This window comes from Anomaloglossus baeobatrachus, chromosome 2 (genome assembly GCF_048569485.1).
Source record: "Anomaloglossus baeobatrachus isolate aAnoBae1 chromosome 2, aAnoBae1.hap1, whole genome shotgun sequence".
Lineage (NCBI taxonomy): Eukaryota > Metazoa > Chordata > Amphibia > Anura > Aromobatidae > Anomaloglossus > Anomaloglossus baeobatrachus.
The window spans coordinates 719,930,996-719,954,855 of NC_134354.1; the positions used below are offsets into that span (position 1 = coordinate 719,930,996).

Genomic DNA, 23,860 nt, shown 5'->3' on the forward strand with positions numbered 1-23,860 from the left:
ATGCACCTGAAAATGCTTGGTGCAGGTGTGGAGACTCGACCAGGTAGCCGCCTGGCACACCTGCTGAGCCGTAGCCTGGTGCCGTAATGCCCAGGACGCACCCACGGCTCTGGTAGAATGGGCCTTCAGCCCTGATGGAACCGGAAGCCCAGTAGAACGGTAGGCTTCAAGGATTGGTTCCTTGATCCATCAAGCCAGGGTGGATTTTGCAGCCTGCGACCCCTTGCGCTGACCAGTGACAAGGACAAAGAGTGCATCCGAGCGGCGCAGGGACGCCGTGCGGGAAATGTAGATTCTGGGTGCTCTACACCAGATCCAATAATGCAAAGCCATTACATATCGATGAAATGGATAAGGATAAAAGGAAGGTAAGGAGATATCCTGATTGTGATGAAAAGGGGATACCACCTTAGGGAGAAACTCTGGGATCGGGCGCAGCACTACCTTGTCTTGGTGAACACCAGGAAGGGAGCTTTGGATGACCGCGCTGCTAGTTCGGACACTCTCCGAAGAGACGTGACCGCTACCAGAAAGGCCACTTTCTGTGAAAGTCGAGAAAGTGAAACATCCCTCAGAGGCTCGAAGGGCGGCTCCTGGAGAGCAATTAATACCCTGTTCAGATCCCATGGGTCTAACGGCCTCTTGTACGGAGGGACAATGTGATAACCCCCCTGCAGGAACGTGCGTACCTGAGGAAGTCGTACTAGGCGCTTCTGAAAGAATACCGACAGCGCTGCGACTTGTCCTTTAAGGGAGCCGAGCGACAAACCTTTTCCCAAACCAGATTGCAGGAAGGGAGGAAAAAGGAGACAATGCAAATGGCCAGGGAGACACTCCCTGAGCAGAGCACCAAGATAAGAATAACTTCCACGTCCTGTGGTAGATCTTGGCAGACGTCGGCTTCCCAGCCCTTCTCATGGTGGCAATGACGTCTTGAGATAATCCTGAAGACGCTAGGATCTCGGACTCGATGGCCACACAGTCAGGTTCAGGGCCGTAGAATTCAGTGGAAAAAACGGCTCTTGGGACAGTAAGTCTGGCCGGTCTGAGAGTGCCCACGGTTGGCCGACCGTGAGATGCCACAGATCCGGGTACCACGACCTCCTCGGCCAGTCTGGGACGACGAGGATGGCGCGGCGGCAATCGGAGCTGAGCTTGCGTAGCACTCTGGGCAACAGTGCCAGAGGTGGAAACACATAGGGTAGCTGGAACTGCGACCAATCCTGAACTAAGGCGCCTGCCGCCAGAGCTCTTTGCTCGTGAGACCGCGCCATGAAAATCGGGACCTTGTTGTTGTGCCGAGACGCCATTAGGTCGACGTCCGGCATCCCCCAGCGGCTACAGATTTCCTGACACCCTTCTGGGTGCAGAGGCCATTCCCCTGCGTCCATGCCCTGGCGACTGAGGAAGTCTGCTTCCCAATTTTCTACGCCCGGGATGTGAACTGCGGATGTGGTGGATGCTCTGTCTTCCACCCACATCAGAATCCGCCGGATTGCCTGGTAGGCTTGGCGATGCGTGTTCCGCCTTGGTGGGTGATGTATGCCACCGCTGTGGAATTGTCCGACTGAATTCGGATCTGTTTTCCTTCCAGCCACTGCTGGAAGGCTTGCAGGGCAAGATACACTGCCCAGATTTCCAGAACATTGATCTGAAGGATGGACTCCTCTGAAGAGAGTCCTTGACCGTCTGAGAAGGGAGACGTTCCTGTCTAGGGACGTCGACTCCCCAACCCATTGGCAAAGCATGTCCCATTGAAGTGGACGCAGATGAAACTGCGCGAAAGTGACTGCCTCTGCATGAGGCGTCTTAAGGGGTGTGACTGGCCTTGAAGGAGAGACTGCACCCCCGTCTGTAGTGAACGCTGCTTGTCCAGCGGAAGCTTCACTATCGCTGAGGGAGTGTGAAACTCCATGCCCAGATATGTCAGCGATTGGGTCGGTGCCCGATTTAACCTTGAAAAGTTGATGATCCACCCGAAACTCTGGAGAGTCTCCAGCGCCACGTTCAGGCTGTGTTGGCATGCCTCTTGAGAGGGTGCCTTGACAAGTGGATCGTCCCAGTAAGGATCACAGAGTGACCCTGAGAGTGCAGGACTGCTCCCACTGCTGCTCTGAACTTGGTGAAAACCCGTAGGGCTGTCGCCAGACCGAAGGGCAGGGCTACGAACTGAAGATGCTCGTCTTCAATAACGAAACGTGGCAAACGCTGGTGCTCTGGAGCAATCGGCACGTGGAGATAAGCATCCTGATGTCTATTGATGCTAGGAAATCTCCTTGAGACATTGAGGCAATGACGGAGCGGAAGGTTTCATCCGGAACCGCCTGGCCTTCACGTGCTTGGTGAGCAGTTTTAGGTCCAGAACGGAACGGAAGAGCCATCCTTTTTTGGCACCCCAATCAGATTGGAGGAAAAACCGTGTCTTGTTCCTGAAGAGGAACAGGGATTACCACTCCTTCTGCCTGCAGAAGAGCATCGGCTCGGGGGGGGGTGGGAAAGTTCTGAAGAATCGAGCTGGAGGACGAGAACAGAACTCAATCCTGTACACGTGAGACACAATGTCTCTCACCCACCGGTCTGTGACCTGTGGCGGCTAAATGTCGCCAAGCGGGAAAGTCTGCCACCAACCGCGGATGCGGAGAGAGAGAGCTGAAAGTCATGAGGAGACCGCCTTGGTAGCGGTTCCTCCGGCTGCCTTCCTTGGGCGTGATTGAGCCCGGCCGGAATCTGAGCCCCTCTGAGCCTTTTGAGCCCTTTTGGACGAGGACAATTGGGACCTGCCCGAGCCTGGGAAGGACCGAAACCTCGACTGTCCCTCCAGGACAGCATTAATAGGGTAAGTCGCAATGCAGACATTGCGAGGTTAAGGACACCACCTGCGGCACAGATGTACATGTGCTCAAGACCAGCTGCGCAAGACCAGCTGAAATAGCTTAGAGTGCCCATACGGCTGCGAATGCCGGAGCAACCGACACGCTGATAGCTTCACAGACAGATTTCAACCAGAGGTCCATCTGTCTGTCAATGGCATCTTTAAGTGAAGTCCCATCTCCACTGCAACTATGGATCTAGCCGCAAGCCTGGAGATTGGGGGGGAAAGGGATAACGTGTATCCTTAATACGTTTGGAGAAACGCTTATCTGGTAAGCGTGGTGTTTCTGAACTGCTTCTCTGAAGTCAGCGTGGCCAGAAAAGTACTCAATATACGCATGAGATACTGAAAAGGGATTTCTCCTGCTGTGAAGCTGACTCCTCCACTGGGGGAGCTGAGGGAGAAATATCCAACATTCCATTGATGGACGCTATAAGATCATTCACTATGGCGTCACCATCCGGTGTATCCGGATTGAGAGCGGTGTCAGGATCAAAGCCCTGATCAGCTACGTCTGCCTCATCATACAGAGAGTCCTCCTGCTGGGACCCAGACCAGTGATGAAGCCGAGAGCCGCACCCAGCGAGCTAGCTTAGGCTGTCTGGGACTGTCGTCCGTGTCAGAGCCTTTACCCTGGAATGCCTGGGACCCCCCCGGAGCACTGATTATGTTCCAAATGAGGGTGGCCAGGGAGCATTGATCAAGATTGCCCATGGCCTGTCTGGACTGCAAAGTCTCTATCCCATGACAATCTATCAGCCGAAACTGCAACTCCGTCCCTGTCCCTGGACAGGGTTCACAGGTGGTTCCTTTGGCCACCTCTAGTAGAGACCCCGGCTGACCAAGTGCTACAGGGGAGCATTGCACACAATGGGGGTCAGTGGAACCTGCTGGTGGAACAGTATCACATGCAGTAAAAGCAGCATAGAAAGCCTGTGTTGCTTTTTTGCTGCTGTATTCTAGCCATCTAGGAGCCAAGAATAGCGACCGTACAGTGGAATGTATAGCATACAAGCATAAGTACAACTGAACCCTTCAGCACATGCAATACAAGCAGTATAGAAAGCCTGTGCCTTGGCACCCTTGCTTTTTTGCTGCTGTTGTCCAGCCATCTAGGAGAATATAGCCAAGAGTAGCGACCGTACAGTGCAATGTATAGTATACAAGCATAAGTACAAATGAACACTTCAGCACATGCAATACAAGCAGCCTATAAAGCTTGTGCCTTGGCACCCTTGCTTTTTTGCTGCTGTTGTCCAGCCATCTAGGAGAATATAGCCAAGAGTAGCGACCGTACAGTGCAATGTATAGCATACAAGCATAAGTACAAATGAACACTTCAGCACATGCAATACAAGCAGCATAGAAAGCCTGTGCCTTAGCACCGTTGCTTTTTTGCTGCTGTTATCTCGCCATCTAGGAGGGCATATAGCCAAAAATAGCGACCTACAGTGCAGTGTATAGCATACAAGCATAAAATATAAATGGACACTTCGGTATTTAGTGGGGTCAGCACTTCAGGTGCTGCTTACCGCCCGCCTATAACGCGGGTGTGTGGTCGCCAGAGCCCTGTGACTGGTTGCCCAGAGCTTGTCTCCGTTCCCCAGCTCGGACTGCGTGCAGGAATGGCTGCCGGCGTCCTGAGAAGAGGGGCGGGCCGTGGGCGTGCCCCAGACAAGAGCGGGAAACTGGCGTCCCACTGTGTCCAGTGAAGGGGGCTGGAGAATGCAAAGCAGACTCCAGCCCTCGGCGCTGACTTTCTGTACAGCGTCCCGCCCCTCTCCTGACTGGCAGGGCTGGGGGCGGGAACGAAACGAAAACTAGGCCGCAAAGCCGGGGACTCGAGTAATAAGCGCGGCCGTCCATGTGCACGGCCAGCGCGGAAGTCCCCGGCGCACCACAAGTCCCAGCCGCGCCACAGTGCAAAAAACACCCAGCAGCGGCCGGCGCGGCAGTTCCCAATACATAAATTCACTCAGCTAAGCTGCAGTGAATAATAGCACGAGCGCTCCGCGCTGTTGCCCCCGGCACACTAACACTCCCAGCAATGTTGGTGTGTGTGTGCGCGCTTGCCCGGGGACACAGAGTACCTTAATGTAGCAGGGCCCTGTCCCTGACGATACTCAGCTCCATATCCAGCAGGTTCTCTGGGTCTGTGGATGGAGCCCGGTCTCAGTGCCTGGAGACCTATAAGATCCCACTTCACCAGAGCCCTCAGGGGGGATGGGGAAGGAAAGCAGCATGTGGGCTCCAGCCTCCGTACCCGCAATGGGTACCTCAACCTTAACAAACACCCGACAAAAGTGGGGTGAGAAGGGAGCATGCTGGGGGCCCCATATGGGCCCACTTTTCTTCCAACCGACATAGTCAGCAGCTGCTGCTGACTAAAAACAGTGGAGCTATGCGTGGATGTCTGACCTCCTTCGCACAAAGCTTGAAAACTGAGCAGCCCGTGATCCCACGGGGGGTGTATAGCCAGAAGGGGAGGGGCCTTACACTTTTTAGTGTAATGCTTTGTGTGGCCTCCGGAGGCAGTAGCTATACACCCAATCGTCTAGGTCTCCCAATGGAGCGCCGAAGAAAGTAGCAGTAATCGAAAATGACTTAAAAAATTAACACTGAATTCAGATTTATCCCAACACCCAACTGCATTCACCTGGGACTCAGCTAAAGCAATAAATATATACAGTATATTTAGGAGCCTTAATCTCAGGTGCAGTTCTTTGTGACCACTTCCCTTCACTATAAATACTTGCATGTCTTAATATCTGATGTTGATTATAGATTTGCATATCTAACCTGTCCACTTTGGAAGAAGCCTGGCTCTAGAAGAAGCTGATATTTCGTGACAATTGCAGCTGTGGCTTTAGCTGCATTGGAGTTGCTTGGAGTATTTTCCTATTTATTTCTATTCCCCTGCCTGTCTTACTACTCTTGCGTCGGATTATTTTAGTGGTGAGACCAGTTCTCTCAGTAGCCTGCTCACTAGCCAGGCTGAGTTTTCGGCAAGCAAGGACCTACACATGTGATCGGCGACAGGGTGAAAGAACCTGTATACGGACGTTAGGGAGTGTAGGGATCAGCCTCAGATGAGTGTAGGCGGTGACCCAGTTATCCTCTCCCTACTGCCAGGGCCCATTGTTAAATCATGTTCCGAGTGTACGCTCTTTGTTGCAACAATCACTGGGGGTTCCCTTATTTTGGCGGAACCCTGGTAGTCAGTGTGTGACATATTTTAACACTTGAAGTGGCTGATCATAGAAGCTGCTGAGACACAAAATGGGAAGTATAGACCAATACAGGATAAATTCCCAACACGTTAAAAGGGGAGTTAAGGCCGATTTCACACATCCGGCTTTTCTTCAGTTTGTTGTCGGATCCGGCGCGCTCCCGTACAGTGTATACAGTACAAGGGCTGCGCTCAACTTCCTTGTCACATGCTCTGGTCACATGACAGCACGTGACCGGAGCTTGTCACGCGGCCATTCTACTGTATACACTGTATGGGAGCGCACTGGATCTGACAAACTGGAGAAAAGCCGGATGTGTGGAACCGGCCTAAGGTAGATGCAAAACTGAAAATGTAGTTACCAAACATAAGAAGGGAATTTTGTTTACTTACCGTAAATTCCTTTTCTTCTAGCTCCTATTGGGAGACCCAGACAATTGGGTGTATAGCTTCTGCCTCCGGAGGCCACACAAAGTATTACACTTTAAAAAGTGTAACCCCTCCCCTCTGCCTATACACCCTCCCGTGGATCACGGGCGCCTCAGTTTTGGTGCAAAAGCAGGAAGGAGAAAACTTATAAATTGGTCTAGGGTAAATGCAATCCGAAGGATGTTCGGAGAACTGCAAACCATGAACCAAAAGAACAATTCAACATGAACAACATGTGTACACAAAAAAACAACCAGCCCGAAGGGTACAGGGGCGGGTGCTGGGTCTCCCAATAGGAGCTAGAAGAAAAGGAATTTACGGTAAGTAAACAAAATTCCCTTCTTCTTTGTCGCTCCATTGGGAGACCCAGACAATTGCGACGTCCAAGAGCAGTCCCTGGGTGGGTAAAAGAATACCTCAATAAAAAGAGCCGAAAAAACGGCCCCCTCTTACAGGTGGGCAACCGCCGCCTGAAGGAGTCGCCTACCTAGACTGGCGTCTGCCGAAGCATAGGTATGCACTTGATAGTGTTTCGTGAAAGTGTGCAGACAAGACCACGTAGCTGCCTGACACACCTGCTGAGCCGTAGCCCGGTGCCGCAATGCCCAGGACGCACCCACGGCACTGGTAGAATGGGCTTTCAGCCCTGAAGGAAGCGGAAGCCCAGAAGAATGGTAGGCTTCGAGAATCGGTTCCTTGATCCACCGAGCCAAGGTTGACTTGGAAGCCTGCGAGCCCTTACGCTGGCCAGCGACAAGGACAAAGAGCGCATCTGAACGACGCAGGGGCGCCGTGCGAGACACGTAGAGCCGGAGTGCTCTCACAAGATCCAAAGAGTGCAAATCCTTTTCACACGGTGAATTGGATTAGGGCAAAATGAAGGCAAGGAGATATCCTGATGGAGATGAAAAGGGGATACCACCTTAGGGAGAAATTCCGGGACCGGACGCAAAACCACCTTATCCTGGTGAAACAACAGGAAGGGGGCTTTGCATGACAGCGCTGCTAGCTCAGACACTCTCCGAAGTGATGTGACTGCCACTAGGAAGGCCACCTTCTGCGAAAGACATGATAGAGAGACATCCCGCAGCGGCTCGAAAGGTGGTTTCTGAAGAGCCGTTACCACCCTGTTAAGATCCCAGGGTTCCAGCGGACGCTTGTAAGGTGGGACTATGTGGCAAACTCCCTGCAGGAACGTGCGGACCTGCGGAAGCCTGGCTAGGCGCTTTTGAAAAAAACACGGAGAGCGCCGATACTTGGCCCTTGAGAGAGCCAAGTGACAAACCCTTGTCCATTCCGGATTGAAGGAATGAAAGAAAAGTGGGTAAGGCAAACGGCCATGGAGTAAAACCGTTATTAGCGCACCAGGATAGGAAGATTTGCCAAGACCTATAATAGATCTTGGCGGACGTAGGCTTCCTGGCCTGTCTCATGGTGGCAATGACATCCTGAGATAACCCTGAAGACGCTAGGAGCCAGGACTCAATGGCCACACAGTCAGGTTGAGGGCCACAGAATTCAGATGGAAAAACGGGCCTTGTGACAGCAAGTCTGGGCGGTCTGGAAGCGCCCACGGTTGACCCACCGTGAGATGCCACAGATCCGGGTACCACGACCGCCTCGGCCAGTCTGGAGCGACGAGAATGGCGCGTCGGCAGTCGGACCTGATCTTGCGTAACACTCTGGGCAGCATCGCCAGAGGAGGAAACACATAAGGCAGTCGAAACTGCGACCAATCCTGAACTAACGCGTCCGCCGCCAGAGCTCTGTGATCCTGAGACCGTGCCATGAATGCCGGGACTTTGTTGTTGTGCCGTGACGCCATGAGATCGACGTCCGGCGTTCCCCAGCGGCGACAGATCTCTCGAAACACGTCTGGGTGCAGAGACCATTCCCCCGCGTCCATGCCCTGACGACTGAGAAAATCTGCTTCCCAGTTTTCTACGCCCGGGATGTGAACTGCGGAGATGGTGGAAGCTGTGGCTTCCACCCACTGCAGAATCCGTCGGACTTCCTGGAAGGCTTGACGACTGCGAGTGCCGCCTTGGTGGTTGATGTATGCGACGGCAGTGGCGTTGTCCGACTGGATACGGATCTGCCTGCCCTCCAGCCACCAATGAAAAGCCAATAGGGCTAGATACACTGCCCTTATCTCCAGAATATTGATCTGAAGGGATGACTATCGAAGTCCAGGTTCCCTGAGCCCTGTGGTGGAGAAAAAACGCTCCCCACCCTGACAGGCTGGCGTCCGTGGTGACCACAGCCCAGGTTGGGGGTAGGAAGGATTTTCCCTGCGACAGAGAGTTGGGAAGGAGCCACCACTGAAGTGACGTCTTGGTTGCAAGGGAAAGAGAGACGTTCCTGTCGAGGGAAGCCGAACTCCTGTCCCATTTGCGGAGAATGTCCCATTGGAGTGGCCGAAGATGGAATTGCGCGAACGGGACTGCCTCTATAGCTGCCACCATCTTCCCCAGGAAGTGCATGAGGCGCCTTAAGGGGTGTGACTGACTCCGAAGAAGGGATTGCACCCCTGCCTGCAGAGAAAGCTGTTTGTCTCTCGGAAGCTTGACTAACGCTTGCTGGGTATGAAACTCCATCCCAAGGTACGTCAGTGATTGGGTCGGTGTCAACTTGGATTTCGGGAAGTTGATGATCCACCCGAACCGCTGGAGAGTCGCCAGAGCGACAGATAGACTTTGTTGACACGCCACCCGAGACGAGGCCCTGACTAGGAGATCGTCCAAGTAGGGAATCACTGAGTGGCCCTGAGAATGCAGGACCGCCACAACTGCCTTCCATTCGCGCAGCCACATGGCCCTGCGGACTGCCACAGAGTTAGCGGATGCTACAGCTGTACGGCTAGCAGAGTCCAGGACGGCGTTCATGGCGTAGGATGAAAAGGCTGACGCCTGAGAGGTCAAAGACGCAACTTGCGGAGCAGAATTACGTGTGACAGCATTAATCTCAGTCAGACAAGCCGAGATAGCTTGGAGTGCCCACACGGCTGCAAAGGCCGGGGCAAAAGACGCGCCCGTGGCCTCATAGATGGACTTCACCAGGAGCGCAATCTGTCTGTCAGTGGCATCTTTTAGCGATGAGCCATCTGCAACCGACACCACGGATCTAGCCGCCAATCTTGAGACTGGAGGATCCACCTTGGGACAGTGAGCCCAACCCTTAACGACTTCAGATGGGAAGGGGTAACGCGTGTCAGTGAGGCGCTTAGTAAAGCGCTTGTCCGGGACCGCTCTGGGCTTCTGGACAGCGTCCCTGAAGTTAGAGTGATCAAAAAACGTATTGCGTGTACGTTTGGGGAACCGAAACTGGTGTTTCTCCTGCTGAGACGCCGACTCCTCTACAGTAGGAGGCGGGGGAGAGAGATCTAACACCTGGTTGATGGACGAGATAAGATCATTTACTAAGGCGTCCCCCTCAGGTGTATCAAGGTTAAGGGCGACGTCAGGGTCAGAGCCCTGAGCTGCGACGTCCGCCTCGTCCTCCAGAGAGTCCTCAAGCTGGGATCCCGAGCAGCGAGAGGAAGTCGGGGAAGAGTCCCAGCGAGGCCGCTTAGCTGGTCTAGGACTACGGTCCGGGCACGAGTCTTCCGCCTGAGACCGAGGGGCCAACCTATGAGCGCGCTGTGGCGCGGACCGATAGGGGCCTGGAGGCGACGAGCCAACAGGGGCCGGGGCCTGTGAAGGGTCCGGTCTGGACTGCAAAGCCTCTAGCAGCTTAGAAGACCATTTGTCCATAGACTGTGCAATGGATTGAGAAAGTGACTCAGAGTTTCTCAGCAAAAGAGGCGAACTCTGTCCCTGCAGCCTGGTCAGGGGGAGCAGGGGGGTCTACATGAGCCGAGGGGCCCACCAGTGTCCGAGGCTCCGGCTGAGCAAGCGAAACAGGGGTCGAGCATTGCTCACAGTGAGGGTAGGTGGAATCCGCAGGTAACATAGCCCCACAAGAGGTACAGGCCGCAAAAAAACCCTGTGCCTTAGCAGCTTTGCTCCTTGTGGACGACATGCTGTTGTCTCCTAGGAGAGTGATCACTGAGGGTATATGGGAAAAGGGGTATACAGCCCACCGAACAGATAGATATAGATATATACGTATCTAATCCGGCACCCTAGGGGGACCAGCACCGGGTGACCGGTGTGGCTTACCGACCGCTAACCAGCGGAGTGTGTCCTCCAGATTCCCTGCCTTGGATCCCCCGGAGCTGCAGAGCTGTTAACTGAGAATCCTCCACCGGCAGAATGCCAAAAAATGGCTGCCGGAGCTCTCAGGGGAGGAGTGGAGCCGTGGGCGGCGCCAGCAAAGTGCGGGAATCTGGGGTCCCCAAAGTGATCAGTGAGGGGGGAGGAAACATGCAGGATGCTCCAGCCCTCACATCCGACGTCAGGTCGGTAATCCCGCCCTTACCCCTGACAGGCAGGCCCGGGGGCGGGATTTTTGCGACTAGGCCGCGATGAAGCCGGGGACTAAATTTGAGACCGCGCCCGACAAGCAGGCACGGTCGGCGCGGAAGTCCACCGGCGTTCCTGAATTCAGCAGCCGCCGCAGCTTCCGGGAAGAAGGTGCGCTCCCTGCACAGTCCCCTATGGGGACACAGAGTACCTTTGAGTTGCAGGGCCCGGTCCCTGAGGTTTAAGAGGCTCCGGTCCGGCAGGTTCCCACAGGGGCTGCGGATGGAGCACGGTCCCAGTAAATGGATGATCGCTTAGGATCCCACTTCTCCCAGAGCCGCTTAAGGGATGGTGAAGGAGACGGCATGTGGCTCCAGCCTCTGTACCCGCAATGGGTACTTCAACCTTAACAACACCGCCAACGTAGTGGGGTGAGAAGGGACAATGCCGGGGGCCCCGTGGGGGCCCTCTTTTCTTCCAACCGACATAACTAAGTTGAGAATGCATGAGTGGATGTGTGCCTCCTTCCACACAAAGCATAAAACTGAGGAGCCCGTGATCCACGGGAGGGTGTATAGGCAGAGGGGAGGGGTTACACTTTTTAAAGTGTAATACTTTGTGTGGCCTCCGGAGGCAGAAGCTATACACCCAATTGTCTGGGTCTCCCAATGGAGCGACAAAGAAAAGTAAAGCAAAACCCTTTCCTGTGTAGACATCTATGGGATTGTTACTGACAGCAGGAGATACCACAGACAGGATGCTGTTGGACTGTGGCTAGATTCCTGCGATTCTACCCTGCTATAAAGGACAGAAGCATAAATGACAATAAGCATTCAGTCCAGGTCTCACCTGCATGGGGTAAATCCTTTGTATAAGAACATCAACACAGCCCACAACACCACCTTCAGCCAAGAGCGAGGACAGGCGGAGGCAGAAAGGTCTGGGGTCATGAAAGTATCCCAGTCTGGCATGCCAGCGAGCAGGTCGAGTGCTGTTTCCTGCAATCTAGAAAACAAGGGATAAAGCACAAGCCTATGTTAGCTTTATAATTATCATTAATTATTATTATTATTATTATTATTATCTTTCAGTGAAAGCATTCTCTTCTTTAATATCTTTAATACTGAACATGAAAGTGTCAGCTGTTTTTGATTCACCATGGGGAAAAACATCAACGTTTATGTGAGTATTACGCTGAGATATATTAGGAGAGTTATGAGAAAGGTTAGTCAGCTGTCACTGTATATACATCCAACCCCCTTGCAGCTCTGCTACAACTCAAGGTGTCAAAATTCAATTAGGACAGTTCCTGAGCCAGCACACCCCTGTGGAGTGAATGGTTCTGCACAGCAGATGGGAGGAGAACTCCAAGTTTATAACCTAGCTTCAATCAGTCTCCCTTAGCCCTTTCGGAGCCGTCAGAAGAGTTACAATATTGGGGGCAGTGGCGTAACTACCGCGGTCGCCATCGCGACCGGGCCCGGGCGGTTTGGGGCCCGCGGGGACCCGGCAGATCAGCAGCCAGCTCCTCTCAGTGAAAGAGAAGCTGCGCTGATCTGTCACAGTGCACGCGCCCACTATATGACCCGCTGCCGCCCCCGACACCGGGCCCTCCTGCCCGATGTCAGCGGCGGCATCGGGGCCCCCCTCCCCCGTCACCGCGCACAGTAATAATGAAGCATAGAGCGGCCGGCGCCGTTCTGCATCATCATTCTCCCCCTGTGCCTGCGCGGTGACGTCACTCCTGTGCGACTGCTGTGCTGAGTGCACAGAGCGCAGGGAGGGAGGACGCCGACCGCAGCACCGGGAGAACGAGGAGAGGGGAGGACGAGCAGCAGTGGAAGGAGGAGAGCAGGGAGTACAGCAGCAGTGGAACAAGGAGACGTCAGGACAGAGCAGCAGTGGAAGGAGGAGAGCGGTGAGTACTTGTTTTTTTTTTATATATATATAAGTGAGTACACGGTGGTCAGAGGCCTGGAGTGGGGACATTAAGGAATAACGTTTGGAACTCCATTCTATGTCTGAACTGGGTGCAAAAAACCTAAAAAACATCACTATGGGGAGATAAGGTATGCACACCAGTGACTATGGAAGGGGAATACATGGAATAGCAGAAACTGCTGTGTGAATACTGACATGAAAAATTCAATAGCTATTTGTAAGAATGAAATGTGAAAAATGGAACCTGCATTACTGCCATGAATATATGAATAAAGAGAAATTTAGCTACTGAATTGATCAATGCAGAAGAGCCCCAACACTACGCCAAAGTATTTCTCTACGTTGGGGTCCCTAGCTTGTGTGTGTCCTCTCATGCAGTTAAAAAACTTACCGTGTATGGGACGCTGAGACCCAGGCTATATATACGATGTGGATTGGCAATAGGTGTGTGTGGGGAGGGTTCACAAACGAAAAACTACTAACATTAAGGAATAACGTTTGGAACTCCATTCTATGTCTGAAGTTATTCCTTAATGTTAGTAGTTTTTCGTTTGTGAACCCTCCCCACACACACCTATTGCCAATCCACATCGTATATATAGCCTGGGTCTCAGCGTCCCATACACGGTAAGTTTTTTAACTGCATGAGAGGACACACACAAGCTAGGGACCCCAACGTAGAGAAATACTTTGGCGTAGTGTTGGGGCTCTTCTGCATTGATCAATTCAGTAGCTAAATTTCTCTTTATTCATATATTCATGGCAGTAATGCAGGTTCCATTTTTCACATTTCATTCTTACAAATAGCTATTGAATTTTTCATGTCAGTATTCACACAGCAGTTTCTGCTATTCCATGTATTCCCCTTCCATAGTCACTGGTGTGCATACCTTATCTCCCCATAGTGATGTTTTTTAGGTTTTTTGCACCCAGTTCAGACATAGAATGGAGTTCCAAACGTTATTCCTTAATGTTAGTAGTTTTTCGTTTGTGAACCCTCCCCACACACACCTATTGCCAATCCACATCGTATATATAGCCTGGGTCTCAGCGTCCCATACACGGTAAGTTTTTTAACTGCATGAGAGGACACACACAAGCTAGGGACCCCAACGTAGAGAAATACTTTGGCGTAGTGTTGGGGCTCTTCTGCATTGATCAATTCAGTAGCTAAATTTCTCTTTATTCATATATTCATGGCAGTAATGCAGGTTCCATTTTTCACATTTCATTCTTACAAATAGCTATTGAATTTTTCATGTCAGTATTCACACAGCAGTTTCTGCTATTCCATGTATTCCCCTTCCATAGTCACTGGTGTGCATACCTTATCTCCCCATACACGCCTGGAGTGGGGAGGCTGCCTGATACTGTACATGGAAGCCTGGGGTGGGGAGGCTGCATGATACTGTACATGGAGGCCTGGGGTGGGGAGGCTGCATGATACTGTACATGGAGGCCTGGGGTGGGGAGGCTGCATGATACTGTACATGGAGGCCTGGGGAGGCTGGCTGCATTATTATACATGGAGGTCTGGGGAGGCTGGCTGCATTATTATACATGGAGGCCTGGGGAGGCTGGCTGCATTATTATACATGGAGGTCTGGGGAGGCTGGCTGCTATATTATACATGGAGGCCTGGGAGGCTGGCTGCTATATTATACATGGAGGCCTGGGAGGCTGGCTGCATTATTATACATGGAGGTCTGGGGAGGCTGGCTGCATTATTATACATGGAGGCCTGGGAGGCTGGCTGCTATATTATACATCGAGGCCTGGGGAGCCTGGCTGCATTATTATACATGGAGGTCTGGGGAGGCTGGCTGCATTATTATACATGGAGGCCTGGGGAGGCTGGCTGCATTATTATACATGGAGGTCTGGGGAGGCTGGCTGCATTATTATACATGGAGGTCTGGGGAGGCTGGCTGCTATATTATACATGGAGGCCTGGGAGGCTGGCTGCTATATTATACATGGAGGCCTGGAGAGGTTGGCTGCATTATTATATATGGAGGCCTGGTGAGGCTGCATAATAAACATGAAGGACACCTTATACATTGAATATAGAGGTGTAATATACATAGAGGTCTATGAGGCTGCATTATACTGGAGGTCTATAGGGCTGCATTAAAATGGAGGTGGGGGGGCTGTATAATACAAAATGAAGGGACACCTTATACATGGAATATAGGGGTGAATTATACATGGAGGACTATGGGGCTGCATAATACCATCTAATGTTTTATGGGGTTGTGTTATAATACATATAGGACTATGGGGGCTACATTATAATATATGGAGGACTATGGAGGCTACCTTATACACGGACTATGGAAGTGCATTATAAAACATGGAGGACTATGTGGTTAAGTATAATATATGGAGAACTATGGGGTGAATTTTAATACATGGAGAACTATGGGAAATGCATTATAATTGAAGGGCTACTTTATACATGGAGGATTATGGGGGTGCATTATAATATATGGAGGGCTATGTATCTGCATTCTAATATATGAAGGGTTATGTGGGACCCTTTATACAATTATTTGGAAGGCTATGTGGGGGCTGTTATAGTATTTTGAGAACTTTATACAGGGGGGACAAAGATACAAGTATGGGATGGAAATGTTTTGTGCTGAGGGAAAAAGGCTCTTTCCCTCAGCAGCCAACTTTCCCATGCTCTGCTATACATCTCTCAGCACCCAGCTTTCCCATGTTCTGATATACATCTCTCAACACCCAGCTTTCTCATGCTCTGATATGGGAAAGCTGGGTGCTGAGGACAAGATAAATATCAGAACATAGGAAAGCTGGGTGCTGATAGAGGGATTTCAGGGTGCTGTGGGTGAGAGCCATGTGTCAGCGTCATTATCCCCTACCCCAAGTGTCTGTGTATGTGGAGGGGGGGCCCAGGTCTAAACTTTGCACCGGGGCCCATCCAACTCTAGTTACGCCACTGATTGGGGGGGTGCGTCGTCCCCACAAACAAGACAGGCACATTTTCAGATTCCTGAGGGCCAGAGGCACCTAATACATTTCGGCAAAACTGTGTGATGTATTTAGCCCTCAATAATTAATAACTCCCCGAAGGAAGCCCACAGACATATATTTACTGCTTATGGATAGCTCCATTAATAATAATTCCGTGTACAATGCGCAGGGAAGGAGATATGAAAACTGAAATCTATAATTTCCCTGGATAAATAGAAGGCCAGTCCAGTCTGAGGTCACCGGTGGGAGGGGACAAGGAATTTGGCCAGATTGATAACAGTGCAGACATTTTGGGTTGTTGTTCTTCGGGTGGTCTCGTGTCATACACGTGGGGGAAGAACCAGGAAACGTGTGGCTACACAGTGCCCCCCCTCCGTATCAGCTAGGGAATAAAATAACTGATACATCTGTTTATGTGCTTGTAATCCATATCTTACCTGTAAATGTATTCTGACATATATATTCCATCTTGTATATAATGCAGTAACTAGTGTGCCCTTTAGACTATTAAAAATACAATTTAATCTCGAGCTGTTTCTTTTATCTCGATACCTGGTTCCCTATGTTCGTATGCTCGGCTTAATAGTTATCGTAATCGATGGGTGGCAGTGAGTTTATGCCAAAGATCATTGTGGGGCGACCAGTGAGATCAGGGGAGGATGAGATATATTCCGCTCGCAGGAGTCAGGGGAATCTATACCTTACTCTCACCAGGAGCCCTTCAATAATCAGAATAGTAGTAGAATAGCGGCCTCTTTGCTTATAGTCTGGCAATTCCACAATTGGCCTGACTATAAGGTGGCGCTAGAGAGCGAGTCACGTCTTTGGGGAAAGAGGGTGTCCTTTTCCCCCCTCTCCCAGTTTCCTGGCAGTTTATATCGGTGTTCTACCCTTTGCACGCAATTTTCATTCTGCATTTTACAACGCATGTGAAAGTTTTGTATGGCGAAGGTGTTTTTAAAGGGGTATTCCTTAATGCACAGAAATAGAGCCCGTTATCAGATTCATGCTGCACAAACCAGAATCACGAATCAGTAACACGAATCAGACACGGGCTATGCACTAACATTTTAGAGTAATAGATGACTGACTGCTGACACGTATCAAAGGAATATACAGTACATTGAAAGCCATTGAGGGACTGTCACTGAGGAGCTCGGACTTGTCATTTGAGGCACAGTCCCTGGCCAGCTTTTCAAAGTATGTTTACTGTGAAACGCAACGGAATTTCATAATAAGACACACAGCTGCAAATGCACAGTCAATGTCTGTTCATGTTGTCTGTGGTTGGGAAGCATGAATCCGATGCCAGGCACCCTTTTTTCTTTAAATATAACTGTATTTGTACATTTAGTGGGAGTGTGTTAATATTCTCACCTAACGCAGTCTTCTCCGCTGTCCAGCACTGTTCTCTTCTTCTCAGTGAGGTCTATGCTCTTCAGACTCTCCGGGCCACACATGGTGCATTTCTTGATGCTTTTTGGTGCAGCCTTGTTGCAATTTGGTGCAGAATGTTGCAGAATGTTGCTCAAATCTGCATGTATATCTTCATGAAAGCAAAGTCCATGAGAATTCTTACATGCTGTGCGCACAATTGCTTATTTTTCACTTGCAGATTTGGTGCACAAAATATTCTGAAGCATGTCCATTGTTTGTGCATTTTTTCCTGTGTTTTGTAGCCCTTCCACCTACTGACTTCATTAAAAAAATGCTGGCACAAAAAAGCACCAAGACACATGAGTTTTTTTGGTGCATTTTTCTGCCAGAATGTGCAGATTTCATGCAGAAAATTTCTGCACCAATCTGCAGCATGCACACATAGCCTAAAGGGCACTTTACACGCAGCGATATCGCTATCTAGCTATCTATATTGCTAGCGAGAGTATCCGCCCCCGTCGGTTGTGCGTCACGGGCTAATCGCTTACACCAGTCACACATACTTACCTGCCTAGCGACGTTGCTGTGGCCGGTGAATTGCCTCCTTTCTAAGAGGGCGGTTCGTTCGGCATCACTAAGCAGCCACCCAATAGAAGCGGAGGGGCGGAGATGAGCGGGATGAACATCCCGCCCACCACCTTCCTTCCTCATTGCGGGCGGCCGCAGGTACAGTGATGTTCCTCATTCCTGCGGTGTCACACGTAGCGATGTGTGCTGCCACAGGAACGACGAACAACATCGTACCTGCACAAGCAACGATAATCGGGATTAGAACGACGCGTCAACGATCAACGATTAAGTAAGTAATTTTGATAGTTAACGGTCGTTTCACACGCAACAACGTCGTTAACGAGGCCGGATGTGCCTCACGAATTCCATGACCCCAACGACATCTCGTTAGCGAGGTCGTTGCGTGTAAAGCGGTCTTTAGTCTTTAAAGTGTCAGAACAAGGAAGCATAGACTTACGTTGTAAAAGAGACTTCCGGTTCATGCATAGAGCGAGCCGAAGAGTCTGAAGAGTGGAGACATCACTGAGAAGAGGAACAGAGCGGCGATGAATCCAGGAGAAGACTGCGTTAAGCAAGTATATTAAGTACACCGACACTACTGTACATAGATTTAGTTAAAAAAAAAATTGTGAGGATCCTTTAAAGAATACAGACAGGATAGATAAGAAATGCCCAATCCCTAAAGGGCCTGACACTGGGACCATCACTAGTCAGTAGAACAGAGGGCGTTACACCCTTCACAATGAGGAAAATTGACATTTTTTTGTACATATATTTCTAGCATTTTTTGGCATTTAGAAAAGTCTATGGAGAACAAAAAACACCATAAAAATAGCATGCCCATAGCAAACTACTTTTGATAACAAAACTGTCCCTTTAAAATAATAAGTAATGAAACCATCAAAAGCACAACCTTTTCTTTTTTGCTACAGACTTTAAAGTGGTGTCTACTACTCGGTGAAACTTTCCTTAAATATTATATTCCCCCTTGCAAAATATAGGTACAGAAGGGGAGTATATTAAATTGTATTGAATAACCCATTTAAAGCAATAACTGGGTAAAATGCATACACTGTGTTAGGCCTATTGAAGGGTTAGGGGTACTTTGCACACTACGACATCGCAGGTGCGATGTCGGTGGGGTAAAATCGAAAGTGACGCACATCCGGCGTCGCGGTCGTTATCGGAGTGTGTAAATCCTTTTTGATATGATTAACGAGCGCAAAAGTGTTGTAATCGTATCATCGGTGTAGTGTCCGACATTTTCATAATTTTGCTGCAGCGATGGTACGATGTTGTTCCTCGTTCCTGCGGCAGCACACATCGCTGTGTGAGAAGCCCCAGGAGCGAGGAACATCAGCGTACCTGCGTCACCGCGGCTCACGTCGACTATGCGGAAGGACGGAGGTGGGCGGGATGTTTACATCCCGCTCATCTCCGCCCCTCCACTTCTATTGGCCGCCTGCCGTGTGACGTCGCTGTGACGCCGCACGACCCACCCCCTTAGGAAGGAGGCGGGTTGCCGGCCAGAGCGACGTCGCAGGGCAGGTAAGTGCATGTGAAGCTGCCGTAGCGATAATGTTCGCTACGGCAGCTATCACAAGATATCGCTGCTGCGACGGGGGCGGAGACTATTGCGCTCGGCATCGCTGCCATTGGCTTGCGATGTCGTAGTGTGCAAAGTACCCCTTATCCTTCCTCTGAACTATTCCTTAAAAAAGATTAATCCCAACAATAAACAACACTTTTCTTCTAACCAGTTGACCAGTCTTGTACTAAGAGAAATACCGGTACATGTTCTGCTTGTTCTACCTTTAACATAAGAGACTCGGGAGCTTCAAGAGGTGAACACGCATCTTCTGACCCCACCAGTTCTGCCCCTTGCACCATTATCTTCTGGCCTAGGAACATGCGACCTTTCTTCAGCAGAGACGCGAGTGCAGGGTCCAGGATCGCCTTGATACCATACCAGCCATCTGTCACCTCGATGACCGCAGATGTCTGCCTCACATCGCTGGTTTCACAGTTTTCCAGTGTAAGGATTTTAGAAATGCACAGAACCAGCGTCTTAGCCGGCGAGTCATCTCTCTCCATTATCTTTCTGACGGCTGATCTCCGACATTTATCAATTTCTACATCATATCTGAAAAAGAAAAAAAAACATTTCGACGTTGGCAAATGTTGCAATAACATAAAAGTTTCCTTCTAGTTTACCGAGATATTTAGCTTTCGTATTCATGACTGCACTGGACTGTCACCATCAATCTGCCCAAACGACTTAACAGTAAAAACATGGATGTATTTCACAATAAACCAGTGCCATTCCCAATAAACCATGGCGGCAGTGGTGAAATAAAATATTACACACAGGTAGACATTAAATTTTAACTTTGAAGGTTTACACGCTGATAATCCAATGTCTATGGGACCAGGCTGACATTCGAGCTGCCATCAATAGCCTATTACTGGGGCCCATTGGCTTTAGCAGGAAACAGAAGGGCCTTCCCCAAACTATTCCTCCTCCATTAATAAAAGAACGTGACAGCAGCCATAGAACCACCGTGAGGTTTAGGTATTCCTTTTTTTTCAGGGGAGCCACATTAAGGTTCCTGCTGGAAACTTGACTGTGTCAAGACCTCAATGCTGTGTGTGAAGAAGTCTGGCAGAGAGGCCCACTACACAAGCCACGCCAGCCCCCTCCTCCTCTGCCAGGGGAGATGTAGATAGGGGACTAGCTTAGTTACTGGAAGGAACCAGTCGATCAGCCCCTTTCCACACCGCTCTGATAATGTGCCGACAATAAAAATCAGGATGAGAGGATGCCTCTGTTTTAATTTTTTCACAACCCATGGCCCAAAAAAACCCCAGAAAATATAACTTATAATGTAAAGTTGTATAATTTGCTATTTTGGGCAAACTGTCACACTAGGTACGGGGAAGTACCAAGGAAACGGCAAAAGGGAAGGGAAACCCGGTGTCTAGGGAAAGGGAAAATGGTGACCCCTGACCGAACCTTCTGCTGGACCCTAGAGTCCCTCACCACCCTAGATAGGTTCCGCACCTATGCGCCAAGCCGGATACCTGACCCTAGGTCTCCCTAGTGCTGGGCCCTAAATAGGGAATGGATGGGATGAGCTGTTCGTCAACCCCACTAAACATAGATGACACAAGGAGAACACATAGGGGGAAATGCATGAACTGCTTATCTACAGATGACACAGGTAAAAGTTCAGCAAAGTTTTCAGCAACGATACCACAGAGGAGTGCAAGCCACCTGATTACAACCAAGGCTTGAATGAACTGAAGAATATCACCAGCACCAGTCCAAGGAAGGAATTTAAGCACCAAGATAATGCTGATGATCAGTAGCTGGGTGGAAGGCGAGTTTTTGCTGTGTCCAAATGGGGGAGAGATGAATCCAGCAGGAAAGCTACCTATACCAATGAATACTGACGGCAGAAACAATGGAAAGTCAAGAAGCATTCTGCCCAGCCAGACGCTGTGACCTTCTATGGACAGAAACCACATGACTGTAAACCGTGACACATACTTAAAGTGTACATTATTATTTTTTATTTTTAACTGGACGACCCCTTTAACCCCTTAATTCCCCAGCCTGATTTCACCTTCCTGACCAGGCCAATTTTGTCAATTCTGACCAGTATCACTTTATGCAGTATGTACTGAAGAATGATCAATACCATGCTCTGGACTACGAAACAAGCAGGTCGGACGCTTGAACGGGCTCGACTCTATTACCAAGCATAATGGATGTCAGTAGGAAACTTAAGCATTTTTCCAGAAGATATTGAAGATAAAACAGCAGTTCAGGAAGTGTTTTTTTTATGCCATTCACAATATGGTAAGATTAATTAGAACAGCTCTATTCTTCGGGTCAGTACGGTTACAGCAATACCACATATGTATATTTTTTAATGTTTTGCCACTTTTACACAATAAAAACAATTTTATTGAAGAAAGAATTCTTTTTGCATCCCTATAGTCTGAGCGTTATAGCATTTTTAGTGTTCTGTGGAGGGAGATGAACGGGGGCTTATTTTTAGTGGGGCAAAATGACGTTTTCAGAGATAAGATTTTTACTTACACCCAACATTTTGAGTTTTGATTGCATTTTGTTCCACTTTTGTCAGCGATATGATAGAAAAGCTTGGGTTTTTTTTGGTGTTCACTGAAAGGGTTAACCAGTGTGACAGTTTTATACAGAGGGTTGTTGTGATGTGGTGGAGGAGTTACCATTACCTGTACTTGAGCTGTAAGAGCACTCTGTCCGGTGTCAGGCATCTGCAGGCAAAGATGTCAGGGAACATCACTTCCATGGCAGCCAGCTTCCATACAACCCATCGGTAGTGATTGTTCACCCATTCTGGACTGATCAGCTTGGGGTCCACTCCTGGAGTGTCACACAAGGCTCTGCAAAGCAACAGGCATTCGTCAACATGACTATAGCCATCCGCAGCCCCCGACCAGCGATTTACCATCCTGAAACCTCTAACCCAGGCAATATTAATTATGAAGAAAGTATTAAAATAAAAAAAATATATACTTTTTGTGCAAAACAATTAGCTGCCCATTATTATTGAATACATATCTATAAGTATTCATCAGCCCTAAAGGGGCATTCTTATGGCATGTAAACAATCCAACAAAGAAAACAGGAAATCTGTTCTAAATCATCTAAAATATAAAGCTCTGTGTGTGTGTGTGTGTGTGTGTGTGTGTGTGTGTGTGTGTCCGCTGAAGGAATTTGCACCGTCGCATTTACAACCACGAAATTTTGCAGACACCCCATGTGACTCAGGGAACGTCATAGACTGTTTGGGCGGGAAAAAAAGAGAATTTTGTTTACTTACCGTAAATTCTTTTTCTTATAGTTCCGTATTGGGAGACCCAGACCTTGGGTGTTTAGCTTCTGCCTCCGGAGGGGACACACAGTACTACACTTAAAAGTGTAGCTCCTCCCTCTGAGCTTATACACCCCCTGGTGAGCCAGTCCCAGCCAGTTTAGTGCAAAAGCTGAAGGAGAATAGCCACCCACAAGTAGAACAGAGCAAGAGCCGGAACAACCGGAGACTCTGTCCACAACAACAGCCGGTGATAACACGCGGAACAAGAAATTGCCAACAGGCAACAGGGAGGGAGCTGGGTCTCCCAATACGGAACTATAAGAAAAAGAATTTACGGTAAGTAAACAAAGAAGGGAATTTTGTTACTTACCGTAAATTCCTTTTCTTCTAGCTCCAATTGGGAGACCCAGACGATTGGGTGTATAGCTACTGCCTCCGGAGGCCACACAAAGCATTACACTAAAAAGTGTAAGGCCCCTCCCCTTCTGGGTATACACCCCCCGTGGGATCACGGGCTGCTCAGTTTTAGTGCAAAAGCAAGAAGGAGGAAAGCCAATAACTGGTTAAACAAATTCAATCCGAAGGAACATCGGAGAACTGAAACCATTCAACATGAACAACATGTGTACCCGAACAAACCAAAAATCCCGAAGGAAACAGGGGCGGGTGCTGGGTCTCCCAATTGGAGCTAGAAGAAAAGGAATTTACAGTAAGTAACAAAATTCCCTTCTTCTTCGGCGCTCCATTGGGAGACCCAGACGATTGGGACGTCCAAAAGCAGTCCCTGGGTGGGTAAATGAATACCTCAAGTTTGGACTGTAAAAACAGCCCTTCCCTACATGGAGGCAACCGCCGCCTGCAGGACTGATCTACTTAGGCTGGCATCCGCCTAAGCGTAGGCATGCACCTGAAAATGCTTGGTGCAGGTGTGGAGACTCGACCAGGTAGCCGCCTGGCACACCTGCTGAGCCTTAGCCTGGTGCCGTAATGCCCAGGACGCACCCACGGCTCTGGTAGAATGGGCCTTCAGCCCTGATGGAACCGGAAGCCCAGTAGAACGGTAGGCTTCAAGGATTGGTTCCTTGATCCAACAAGCCAGGGTGGATTTTGCAGCCTGCGACCCCTTGCGCTGACCAGTGACAAGGACAAAGAGTGCATCCGAGCGGCGCAGGGACGC

The 23,860-nt window shown here is 49.8% G+C and overlaps 1 protein-coding gene across 1 annotated transcript in view; it reads right to left on the reverse strand.

Moving 5' to 3' along the window:
* The window catches only part of BRCA2 (BRCA2 DNA repair associated), a 213,149-nt gene that overhangs the window by 82,039 nt on the left and 107,250 nt on the right, over positions 1 to 23,860 (reverse strand). Inside the window, exons 16-18 of the mRNA XM_075337343.1 lie at positions 22,079 to 22,249; positions 19,631 to 19,961; positions 11,783 to 11,938 (exon numbers count right to left, since the gene is read on the reverse strand). Coding sequence (XP_075193458.1) covers positions 11,783 to 11,938; positions 19,631 to 19,961; positions 22,079 to 22,249 — 658 coding nt within the window. The remainder of the gene's footprint in view (positions 1 to 11,782; positions 11,939 to 19,630; positions 19,962 to 22,078; positions 22,250 to 23,860) is intronic.